The following is a 12,802-nucleotide window of genomic DNA, read 5'->3' as shown; positions in this document are numbered from 1 at the left end:
ATTTTTCCTTTCCGTATCATACTAGTTATTTTTGGAAATAATACCAAATACAAGAGGCATACGATTTTAGTATTTCGAATTTATTTTCGATGTTGTGTTCTTTGTTTTTCTTTTCCTTGTGATTTGATTGTTCTTTTCGGTTGACCTAAAGTTATTTAAGGAAATTAAATATTAACTTTCCTTAAAAGGCTTTGTCTAGTCGGTGGTGGTTGCTCCCATATCCAAGAAGGCCACGTGCCTCGCCACGTCAGAATTGGAAGCCAATTTTAGAAATTAATATTTAATAGAATTAATAACCTAGGTGATTTGGATCGAAAGTGTTAAGTTCCGCAGGAGATCCAAGTCTAAACCTAAAAGAACAAATAGATTAAACTTTGGATCAAACGTGTTAAGTTCCACAGGCGATCCAAGTTTAATTTAAAAGAACACATGGTAGCTAGGAAAAGGTTCAGACCTTTGTACAAAATTTTTATACAGTGGAACCATTAGGTTTTCCGAGTAGCAACCAACAGACTAAATGTAGGACCATTGCGGCCAGCTAGGAAGGGGGTTGTTGGATAGCCCTGTAAATTAAAAACAAGCAACCCTTCCTCGAACTCTTTAAGCTAACACTTGCATAAGAATATAAAAGAAATCAAACATAAAGGAAGAGGCACGAGTGTTTACTTGGTTACAACCGATGTGGTTGTTAATCCAAGGAAGTTGAAGCACTAAAATCTCCTTCAGGAGGAGAAACCTCTTACAGCGTTTAGGCACAGAAACTAGAAGCTCAAATACAACTAGAAGCGCACAAGCGTTGGAATTACAAGTAATGAGTTCGTTGAAAAGTTTCTGGACCAAGGCTATATTTATAGCCTTGGTCGGGGCGCCTGGAAGGGTTTCGGGCGCCCTAGGGGGATAAAACTTTATCCCCCAACGTTCAGAACGCATTAGACGCGTTTTGGTCAAACATGCTGGTCCGGGCGCCCGGAGGGGTTCCGGGCGCCCCGGACCAGTAAAGTCAACCCATGTTGATTTTTTTCATCCGGGACCACTGCTCTGGTTCGGTTCGGCTCGTTCCGGGTCTTCTACTCCGGATCCACTCGCTTGGGTGATCTCTGCCATCCGGAAAAGGGCTCACCCAAACCCAACTTCCGGTCTTCTCGAGCAGCCTTCCGCTCCGGCTTCTCGTCCCTTGGAATCGCCGCGTGTTTCCTTCTCATCCACCAGCGTACTCATCCACAGTCTTCATCCCTCGGTCGCACCCCGTGCCGACCTTCTCGCTAGCTGTGTCTCTTGCTCCCCGAGCAATCTTCCGCTCCGGCTTTCGTCCCTCGGAACCACCACACGCTTCCTTCTCGTCCATCGGGGTACTCTTCCGCAGTACCTCGTCCCTCGGACGCACCGCGTGCCGTCCTTCTCGCTAGTTGCGTCTTCCGCTCGAGTACCTGTGCTCCTAAGCTCCTGCACACTTAGACACAAGGTTAAAACACACAGGACTTAACTTAACTTGTTGATCACACCAAAACAACCTTGGGGCTCCAACAATAAATACTTTGAAGAAAGGGAGCATCCAATCAGCTGATTGGGAGATAAAAATGGAGAGCGTAGTGACCCAACCGACCAACCTCTTGGCCTCTTTAAGATTTTGCGGAGTGCTCATACTTTTGAGTGTTTGGACTTTTTCTAGATTGGCCTGGATTCCCCTCTCAGTGATAACATATCCACGGAAGCGACCTCGTTTGACTCTGAATAAGTACTTGCTCAGATTCAACTTGAGTGCATATTTCCGCAAGGTGTTTAAGGTTTCTTTTATGTCAAAAATTAAATCTATTGATCAGGCAGATTTAATGAGGACATTCACATATACTTCAACATTTCTTCCAATTTGTTGCCAGAAGATTTTGTCCATAAGCCTTTGATAGGTTGCTCCTGTGTTTTTTAATCTAAACGGTATAACATTATAACAAAAGTACCTAGAAAAGTAATAAAGTTAACCTTCTCCTGTTCTTCCCGAGTGAGGGATATTTGGTGGTACCCTTGATAAGCATCCAGCATGTAGATTAAATCACTTCCTGTAGTAGAGTCCACCATCTAGTTAATGCGAGGGAGCGGGTAAAAATCTTTGGGGTAGGCCGTGTTGAGATCCCGAAAGTCAATCTAGACCCTCCATTTATCGTTAGACTCAACTACTAGCACCACATTGGCCAACTAAGCCAAAAATTGCACTTCCCAAATGTGCCCTACCTCTAGTAGCTTGTTAGCCTCCACTCGGATGATCTTATTTTGGTCTGTGCCAAAATTCCTTTTCCTTTGCTTAATCGGTCAAACATCAGGAGGTATGTGTAGCTTGTTTTCCATTAATATTGGAGAAATAATGTCAGTGAGTTCTTGTGACAACCAAGCTAAAACGTCCCTGTTATGAGTCAAGCACACCTGTAGTTCTTTTTGTATTTGGGGAGACAAATCGACTTCAATCTGTGTCACACTGTCCGGCTGATCAAGGTGGATTTGCACTTCTTCTCAACTCTCAATTGGCTGGTTTTTGACTTTTTGTTGTATGACGTGCACCCCGACAGCTTGGGTTCTTTGGGCTTTGTGTGTCTCCATTTTGACCACGTCCACGTAGCATTTCCATGCCGCCAGTTGGTCTCCTTTTATTTCTCCTACTTGGCCTTCTATGGGAAACTTTATTTTTTAGTAGAAGGTGGAAATGGCCGCCTAGAATTCATGCAGCTCAAGCCCCCCAAGATGACATTGTAAGCTGAGGGGACATCCATGACAATAAAGGTAATTCGTCGAGTCCTTATAAGGGGCTCAAATCCTAAAGAGATGATCAACCTGATTTATCCGAGTGACTATACTTTGTGTTGGTGCGGTTAGCACTAACGGTCTAACTCAGGTTTTGATGAATGACAAATCAGGTTAAGTTAGGTTTGTCATGATCTAACACTCTGACCGAGTGTGCAGGCGAAGTCCAGACAGGTCGACGGGTTGACCGGATGTCTGGCACGAAGTTCAAGCGGGTCGACGGGTTGACCGGACGCTTGGCGAGAAGTCTAGCTAGGTCGACGGGCTGACCGGATAGCTGGCGAGAAGTTCAAGCGGGTCGACGGGCTGATCGGACGCTTGGCGAGAAGTCCAGACGGGTCAAAGGGCTGACCGGATGTCTGGCAGGTGAGTGAAGGTAAGTCACTGGAAGGGAGTGACTATGAGGACGCGTTCCCGGGAAAGGAACATTAGGCGTCGATCCGGCTTAGATCCATTTCGGATATCTAAGTCGAGATCGTGACTAGATTTCGGTCTCGAAAAGACGGAATCTAAGTCATACCTTTTATATTGTGTTAACACTTTGTTTTACAGGATATACATTATCTATTTGCCTCGGACTAACCTTGTCTTGCAGGAAAGATGATCCCTGGAGAAAGGTGGTCCAGGCGCCCGGAAGGGATCCGGGCATCCGAGAGGCAATTTTATCATGAAAATGTCGTCGCCACGTGGAGCTCGCTGGTTGGACCTGCCACGTTTCACCAGGGCGCCCCGTGCCTCATATAAAAAGAGGGTCAAGGATGAAGCTCAAAACAACAACTGATAAGAAGATCTTCTACTGCTTGCTCTGCTGCTTTGTGCTCCTGTGACGCTAACGAAGCTCCGACAATACACATTTTCATTTCAAGTTATTCCTTTGTCGGTATTGCTTTTATTTTCATTAGCAATTTTTGTACTTAGTTTGTAATAAATTTCGAATTGCTAGTGATTGCCCACCGAAAACACTCAACGAGTGCGGGCCTTGGAGTAGGAGTCGACACAGGCTCCGAACCAAGTAAAATTGATCTGTGTTAGCATTGCTTACTTTTTTCGCTGCGTCTAACTCTCTTCGACGAATTTTTCGTAATCGATATTCACCCCCCCTCTATCGAATCATCACGATCCAACACTTTGTTGCATGTAAATCCATGCAAAACAGTAGTCATAGGTTGTAGCTCACATTGATCTATTTGCATCTTATCAAAGGCTAATTTGAAGAGGACATTGACAGAACTCCCTGTATCTACAAAAATGTGGGCCACCTCAAAGTTTGCAATAACATCTTTAATGATCAGGGCATCATCATGAGGAAGCTCCACTCCTTCAAGATCTTCAGGACCAAAGTTGATCTGTAGGCCCTCCGCTTGCTCTCAACTGGAGTCGAACGTATAGATCTCTAGTCGATGTCCATAAATTTTCCATGCTCGGTTGGAATTTCCATTAGTGGGTCCTCCAAAAATCATGTCCAGCCTTCTTATGGTGACGTTGCTCTGATTCTCCTCTTGTCCGGTCTGCACAGGTTTCCCACCTTCACGAGGGGCAGAGGAATTACCTGGCAGTGGCAGCATATTGGATGGTCGACTGGCCACACCAAGGCTTGGCATTGGAGATCTAAGCAGTTGTGGAGCAATTTGGGGAGGCAATTGTCGTTGCTTAGCAGTTCGGTGGCTATCTTGAGCATACTATTAGTAATCTTGGGTGTTGTGTGTCTTGGTTTAACGGTATACTTCCATATGTTGCACTACTCTCCCTTCCCTAGCCAGGAGGATGGGAGCTAGGGGGATGTGAGCCAATCAGTGCTCTTTGTGCCGTAAAAGAGGCAGAGGAGCCTTCCGATTGACTTGGAAGGGAGGAACTGAACTGGCTACTTCCTTTTTCCGAGTGATTTGAGGTTCTTTCATGTTAATGTATTTGTCCGCTTGGCCTAACAGACTGTCAAAGTCCTTTAGGGGCTTTCTAGCCAGGAAGTGAAAGAAGTCTTCCTCCAAGACCCCTTGTGAAAAGGAAAAATCTCAGACATGATGGATGGAACATCGATAGCCACTTGATCATACCTCCTTATAAAGCTTTTAAGGACTCCTTCTTAGAAGCGAATATGCTTAAGTTAGTTTTGTGATACCTTCGGCTACTGGTAAAATGTTGAAGGAAAGTCTTCTTGAAGTCCTTGAAGTACATGACAGAGCCAGCATAGAGTCGATCGAATCATCTCTAGGCCAAGCCAAAGAGAGTGGTTAATAATACTCAACATTTGACATCATCAGTGTATTGATGTAGCAGGGCAACATTTTCAAACTTACATAGATGATCCTTTGGATCAGTGGAGCCTCCATATTCTCTGATCGGTAGAGGTCAGAATCGCATGGGTAGTTTGTCCTCCAGAATTTCTCATAAAAATGGAACGTCCAACTGCTCCAAGGAGGTACTGGCGAAGGGAACCTTACAGCACTTCGGATCCGGGGGCAACAAATCCCTGGTAGAAGACCCTTAAGATCGCTCGGCTCCGGTGCAGTCTTCTGTGGGTGCTTGAATTAAAGCCTTGGGAAACTCCACAGGATGCTTAAGTTTAGATCACCCACCCATTATTGGTGATCCTTCAGATGACGTGGCAAGCGTAGTGGGTGTTTTTGAAGGCTTCGATTTGTTGCTTGTTGTTTTGTGCCAATGCTTGTAATTTGGCCATCACAAGTAAGTCGAGGTCTTCTTGCGACAAAATGATGTTTATTTTTCTAGTGTCGTCCATCTCAAGTTCTAGATCAGGTGAAGAGATTCTCATAAACAACGTCAAATTTAATCTCGTCTGGAAGCGGTGGAGAGTGGACCGCCAATGATGTAGTGTAAAAGTTGACCTGGTCAAAGAACTCCGGAAATCACCTAACTAAGGAACTACGGGGATCTCCTGTGGATAGCAACAAAAAGGAGGGAAAGAAATCGTTAGTAAGTATGCGAGGAGGATCCCTGGTGCAGCTACTTTGATGATCAAGTTAGAAGACAGTGGTGCACAAAAATAGAAGGAAATGAGAGCAAGTATGTGGATGTGTATGCGTGTACCTGCACCAGTGGAGAAGAACCCCTTTTATAATGCCCCACACAATCCCCACATTTAATGATGTCCCATCACCATGCTAGCGCTATATCTAGTAGTCACATCGCAGGTATGGGGGAAGGTATGTTACTTATTTGTATACAAATATTATCCTCTGTTTTTATAACAAACACACATGTTGTATTAATGGTGAGGTGGGCTCATGGGCTGAAAGACCTATTGGGTTGTCTAACCAGAAGATGGTCCCTTAGCAAAAAGCCCACTCTTTTATAAGCCTAAATGGGTTGTAACAATATTCCCCCAAGGAGGGCGTAAAGTTCCAAAGACAATCTAGCAAGTCAATGTGGGATCCTTTATAGTCGGTCTGATCATCAGAGAGCCGCTCAGAAGAGCATGTGAAACAAAGTCTCATACAGGTCCAGTAGAACCAAGAGTGGGACTTTTAGAGGATCTGTCCAATCAACGAAGTCGATCGGGAGAAGACGATATGCCAAAACCGAGAGTAAGACCTTTAGAGTGTCTGTCCGATCGGCTGAGCCTATCAGAAGAAGACGGCCTGCCCGATTTAGCTCGACCTTTTAACCCCTTCTAGGATTTTTGACCGACATCTATATATACTATCTGTTAACTCCTGAGCCCATTAAAAGACTCTTTCCTATTCACCGCAACATGAATCTTCCAAAATTTTATTGCTATTATGGAATAAGGACATTTACAGTACGAGAAAGATATTCTTTAGATTTCTGCTCAATTAATAATTTACCGTCAACGCTCGTGAAAGCGTTGGTAGTAAGTGGCAAGCGGTAAGCGTCGTTATTTAATAAATTCCTAATTAAAGATGGGCAGATCGATGCTTTAGATAAGCGGTAAACGTCGTTATTTAATAAATTCAAAAATTAAAGGCGACGCTTAATAAAAGAGCGTGTTTCTTTTGCGTGGAGTTCGACGGCAGAAAGTAAAGTAGGAATAGATGAATTGCAAGACTGATTTCAAAAAATTATTTGGAGAGGAATTACACGTACTTTTTTCATTATATCTACGGCACTATTTCTTTCGTAGTTTTTTATTTTTACCGTTGGTCTAGTTTTTCTGCACAAATATTATATACATTACACAACTAAGTCCACTCATTTTGTTTTTTCTCTCAATACAATCAAACTGTAATTAATTTAGTTCGATCGAGACGTTGTGCTCGAGGTCGTCGTCACTGTCGTGGTCGTCGTCGCCGACGACGTTCTCGGCGTCATCATTTGCTTCACCAGTACTGTGGGAATCGAGCTCTTCCGCCTCCAATTTTCTTCCTTCACCAGCTCCCCGGCGAACCACTCCAGCTTCTCGGCCTTGGTTTTCTCCGAGATCTTCTTCCCTCTGAATAGCAGCGAGTCGACGTTCCTCTGCGACAAAATCTCATCGATTTCTTCCATCAATTTACTCGAATTGGCTGCTCTCGGCGTGCTGTTTCCGGAGATGAATCCATTTGCCTGGAGAAAAAATGTTTGCCCGAGAATGTAAGTCGCTTGTTTGGTACAGGATCTGATCGCTCAATTTTGATGTTCGAAATTTAGTACCTGGATTCGAACGTAGTTGCTTGTTCTGATCTCTCCAAATGCCATTGACACTGCTTGATCCACCTGATGAGAATAGAGACTGAATTAGGATTGTTACATGATCGGGAATTGAAAAAGTTACCGGCGGTTCCGTACCATATCAGCGGCACCTTCGACGGCGACCCTAACGATCTGCGCCTTGCCAGTGGCGGAAGCGCCACCGGAAGCCCCGATCGACACCACCATGAGGTCCTCGACTCCGACCGCGAAGGGAAACTCCTGCTTGTTGTGAAGCACGTGAGTAATGGCGGCCGCCGCGGGATTGGCCACCGCCACCCCTCCACCCACTGCCGACACCCGTGTGCGTCCATCGACCGACCGCAGCTCGACAGCGTCCTCGCAGGTGGCTGCGCACACATCCCTGATGAAGAAGTCGTACGCGTCCGCCTCCACGGCGTCTGCCCTCGAGAAGACGAAGGGCGATCCTGTGGCTAGGTCGTGACAGGGGATCAGGACCGGCTTCAGCGTGTCCCTCAGGGACGCATCCCCAAAGATCTTCCGCAGTAAACCACCCGATCGGCCGAATAACCCCCGGAAGATGCCCTTCCTCTTGGAACCGAAGCCCCCTCCGCTTCGGCGACGGCTCTCGGCGAGGAGGAGCTGCAGAGCTTCGGCGGCGGAGAAGAGGGGGCGGCCATCGTGGCCCCTCGTGAAGAGCATCGCAACGAGGACACCTCCGGCGCCGGACCCCGCGGCGAGATCGAAGAAGTCGGCGACGCTGGCTGAGGCGTCGCCGGTGCGGCGGCGGAGGGTGGATTCCATTCGGGTGAGAGCGGCCGCTGCTAGGAAGCCATCGGAGGCGTTCCCGCCCCCGTCGATCGACAGGATACGGACTCTTCCGGCCGCAGCGCTGCGCGGACCCACCGGAGTCCATGGAGAAGCGACGGCGGAGGAGCAGAGGGGGAAGAGGAACTTGCTCTCCAGGATGGAGAAGATCTCGCAGCTCAACTTGTCGTCGGCAATGAACGCCATCCTTTCAAGTAAACGAGACGCGAGAAGAGACGGACGGAGGACTTGGCGGAAGGCTGCCCGCCCAAGTCCTCTTAAATAGTCCGTTCGGAGCAGCACACGTACTCCTACTCGAGAGGCGACGAGGACCGTCGAATTCGCGATGAGCGGCTGCAAACGCGGGAGAAGGAAGAGGAACGAGGTCCAGGTGAAGGTGAGAGGAAAGAGGGCTCGCGAGTCGGCGGGCGAGGAATTGATGCGAGGTGTTCGCACGTGTGGAAGGACCCTCCCGTGATGCCACCGACGTCCTCGGCGGGAAGGCCCCAGCGATCCAACGGACCAGATTGAAAGGATCACAGGCAGGTGTCGGGTGGACAGGAGACACGCCAAGGAGGTTGCGCCACGTCGACTCGCTCTGCTCTACCGGTCCAAGGGAAAACGACAAACTACGGAGGTCGATGAGGTACAGCTCCCCTTCTCTAAGGTAAAATTCTAGTTGATGACTTACTTAAATCATGATCAATGAATTATAAAGTGTTGACGACATTTGTTTAATATGATTGGCAATCAATCATATGATTTGGTGTTAGGCTCAATCTATTGTTTATAAGGTCTTCACTTCTTTCAGGGTTGATGGGGAGCAAAGCAAGAATAATTTTAGTGTGATGATGTCCTAACCAATATTTAATCTCCCTCCATCTTATTCCAAAAGGTAATTATAATGAACAACGTCCTTTCTAAAATCATCCAGCGTCCTTTTTCAATCCATTGGTTCCCTAACAAGAATATCTTCCTTTGCTTATGCAAAAAAAAAGATCTGTAGAATACTTTTCTTTCCATGTCTTTCATCTTCTTTGGTGCATTAATTAAGCATGTGTCATGAGGATTAGGTTTTAGATGATTAGTTTAGAGTTTCGGAAGGTCAGTGTGTCAGATAGGTGAAGAGTTGCTAGAAAACACAGCTTGATTATTGAAAAACAATAAGGCAGAGGCCTGTTGGAGCTAACCACTTTATACCTTGTTTTGAAAAATTTCCTTCATGTTGGAAAGCACTATCTAATTGCAAAAAGATGGTCAGTTTGTGATTAATCCACTCCTTTGCCAGGTTTAAATAATAATTCATTTTCTGAAAACTGTGTAAAATCATAGTTCATGAGTCCATTGTTTGTCAGTGGTATGAATTAGTTATGTATCTGCTTTGCAGAGTATTGCTTCCTTCAGCAGAAAAAGGCGGGTAATTTCAGTATCGATGAGTTGTCAAACTTAACGTAATGTCACAAGCTGAGATATCTATGTGTTTTATAGTGATCAAATAAATAAACCACTACGAATGAAGAAGATAGCTAAGTTCTCCTTAATCAGGGACAATCATTCATATTCTAGGAATGCTTATTTAACATTGCACGTACACCGTTCCCTCTTATGTTTAAGCAAATGTCATAAATGAAAAAGGCATCTACTAGTGATTATTTGCATAATAAACTTCAAGGTGAAGCACTTTAGGATTCAGGTACTGAATCCAAAATTGAGTGAAAAGTAAAAGGACAATCCGAGAAAAGATTCATTGTATACGTAATCTTATTTATTTTTTTTTGTAAGAGGTTGTTTTGTGAATGACAAGTAAAAGAAAAATAAAAAATTGGACATGACATTCCATCTGTATTATTATAATGGCATGTCAGTTGCACACAAAAGCTCTTTTTCTCCAATCATTGTGCTCATGTCCTTGGCGATATGGCCCATGGTGGCCATCATCATTAACTCTTTAGCATTGCCTTCGAGTGAAAGTGATGACATACTAATGCATGTAAAATTTGATGTAACATCTGTTTAATGTTCATCTAGTCTTTTACTGGAATTCTCGCAGAATGTTCGATGCTGAGTTCAAGGACCATGGCCATACTGAAGTACGGCCAATGAGCACCCACCAAATAACCTTATAGTCTTAAGTGGGCATAACTACCGTTACTGCAAGTAGAAGTGATTTAACCATTTCTCTTGTCAACTTCAAACTTTAACAAGTTGCAGTTGCAAGTGAACATTGGGGCCTGAGAGGCCCAGCATCCACACTTTTTGCTAGCATTAAAGTTCAAGCTTCAATGCAGCATTTATATTAGCTCTCTTTCTAATATGTTTCTCCATCTTACTGCGCTTGAATTATATAGCTGAGACAAATTGCCTGAATTATATTTACAGCTATGAATAGTGCTTCTATCAGATCTTTTGACAGCTTTTCTATCTATTTTTGCATTTTAAAACTCAGCAGTATCATTCTAAACTTCCAAATATGAAAGATCAACATTACGTTGGCTAGCTAGTTCTAATTTGCTAGTTAACTATCATATTATTTGTAGAAATATTCATTGATCACTCCAACTTCAGTAATTGGTGCCGTGTGAATTCGTGACTCAAAGAAAGGCAAGCCTTAACTCCTGCAAATTGGGTATATTTCTGAATCATGGTTAGTGTCATACCAAGCATATAATGAAGTCATGGCCTGAGAAACTTATGTACGACTTAAATTTCAATGGAGATTTACCTAAAGAGGAGTTCATAATAGAGTAGTATCTTGTCACTGCCAAAGATGTCATCATGCTCTATTATTAAGTACAATAATTTTCAGAAATGTCTGTCTTTTCTATATCTCTGCACAGTTACTTTCTTTGACCCTTATGACCGACACTATTATCTTCTGTTCCAACAGGGCCCCTTTCAGAATAAGCTTGATCTATTTTAAAGAACCATGGCAGCCTTCAAGAAAGGGAGAAAGTAGGTGAGACTAACACATCGCCTACACGGGTGTTTGAATAGCCTTGATTGTAGTGGATCACACCCTTCTCTCTCTCTCTCTCTCTCTCACACACACACACACACAGCTACAACCAAGATTTTGGAGATTTTCCTCTTAAATGTGGCCACCGGCTGATGAGAACTGTTAGCTCTCACTTTTGTGCTGCATTCCACTGCGAAAAACTTGACGGTGGTAATGGTTGATATCAGCCCTTCAAGTTGCTTGTCACTGTAGTAACAAATTGCGTCCTATATTGGTTGGTGATTGCCTGCTGCACAATTAGATTCTGTTTTGATTTCGTTTTCAGGAAAAAAAATAAGAATTCTGATTTGACATGTAACAATGGCATTCCAGGTCCACGGTGACACCTGCGCAGATCATCAATGATTGAAGTAGTTCTCATCACCCTTGAACACAATCAGAAATCCAAATGGTGAATGGTCAGAGTTGCTTGATTGAGATTTGCATTGCATGGCATCTCTGATTGGTCTTGTCACAGGACAAAGGACAGCAGAATTCTGATCAATTCTCAAACAGGAAGTTACAGATCCCTACAAGGTACATGTTTATTCATGAAACCATGACTTAGTACTGTTTTCGTAAGTTGAAGGACTTCAGACAAGAATAATATCGCTTTAGAAAAAAAAATTCTGATAATTGTATAAGCCTTTAGGAATAGATTGCATTTTCTGTATATTTGAATGCCTTTTACACTGCTTTAATCTTCAATTAACTCATAGATCAAGTTACTCAACTATACTTAATTCCTTCAGGAAGAGATTATTCTAAAAAAATGAAAATTATTGTGTGTTCAATCAATATCAAAATGAATGCTCCTACCCAAATAAAACAAATTGAATGAATTGATGAGAGTGTTTTTTTTTCTAGGAAGAGATTAAAGTGACAAGACTACAGTCTATCCTTGAGTTGATAACAATAAAGAACATGATCCTAAAGAAAGGTGTAGGAAATAGAGAAGAAATTTGTTGTATAATAATCTCATGCATCACAAAGAATTATTAAGAACGCATAAAATTTTTTTTACTCGAGTGGAATGATTAAGGTTTTTTTTTTTTAACATGCATGTGTATATGTCTGAACTTACCATAATACTGTCCTCTCGGGGCGATGTGGTAGTTAAGATATGGGTGTTGCCACATGAGATCTTAGGGTCAAAACTCACCGTGTCCGAGCATGACCTCCCTCATATCTTGACCACTTGCTCTAATGACTAGTAGTCATCCGTGATTTATTTTCTCCGTGTTAATTTAAAGACAGATTAACAGAGATATTATGATGAGCGAAGCACTTTTTGTCACATAAACTTATCATAATACTAATGCATGTATCTAAGAAATGGTCAAAGGTCAATGTTACTTTTCCAATGAGTTTCCCTTAAACTTGACCTGAACTCATGTCAAGCTTCTTCTTGAGTTCTTTGAAAACTTCAGAATTCAGGGTATCCCAAGGACATCTGAAACCTGATCTCCAGTGTTGCAATGCTCGATCGACACTTCAGATTCTTAACTAAGTCTTGAATAAAGTGGTATTTGATCCTACTGTATTTCTTCCTTGCATGAAAATTAGATTTTCACTGAGTTCTATAGTAATATAAGAGCAAATAAA

General features: G+C 43.5%; 1 protein-coding gene across 1 annotated transcript; it reads right to left on the bottom strand.

The window, feature by feature from the left end:
- Positions 1 to 6,886: 6,886 nt before the first annotated feature.
- On the bottom strand, positions 6,887 to 8,462 carry LOC122009029 (patatin-like protein 3). The gene is made up of 3 exons (XM_042564983.1): positions 7,534 to 8,462; positions 7,399 to 7,461; positions 6,887 to 7,311 (listed from the first exon to the last, which is right to left on the bottom strand). The coding sequence occupies exons 1-3, from the start codon at positions 8,407 to 8,409 to the stop codon at positions 7,000 to 7,002; spliced, it is 1,251 nt and encodes a 416-aa protein (XP_042420917.1). The 5' UTR covers positions 8,410 to 8,462; the 3' UTR covers positions 6,887 to 6,999.
- Between the last annotated feature and the right edge of the window lie 4,340 nt (positions 8,463 to 12,802).

Source organism: Zingiber officinale, chromosome 8A (assembly GCF_018446385.1).
Source record: "Zingiber officinale cultivar Zhangliang chromosome 8A, Zo_v1.1, whole genome shotgun sequence".
NCBI lineage: Eukaryota > Viridiplantae > Streptophyta > Magnoliopsida > Zingiberales > Zingiberaceae > Zingiber > Zingiber officinale.
The sequence above is the reverse complement of the archived record's forward strand: the minus strand, read 5'-3'. Positions and strand labels throughout refer to the sequence as shown.

Excerpts from the sequence above, each read along its gene's own strand:
- LOC122009029 (XM_042564983.1), bottom strand. The coding sequence starts at position 8,409 with ATGGCGTTCATTGCCGACGACAAGTTGAGCTGCGAGATCTTCTCCATC. Across the intron at positions 7,462-7,533 it reads TCGAAGGTGCCGCTGATATG|GTGGATCAAGCAGTGTCAAT; the intron begins GTACGGAACCGC and ends TATTCTCATCAG. Across the intron at positions 7,312-7,398 it reads GCAACTACGTTCGAATCCAG|GCAAATGGATTCATCTCCGG; the intron begins GTACTAAATTTC and ends TTTTTTCTCCAG.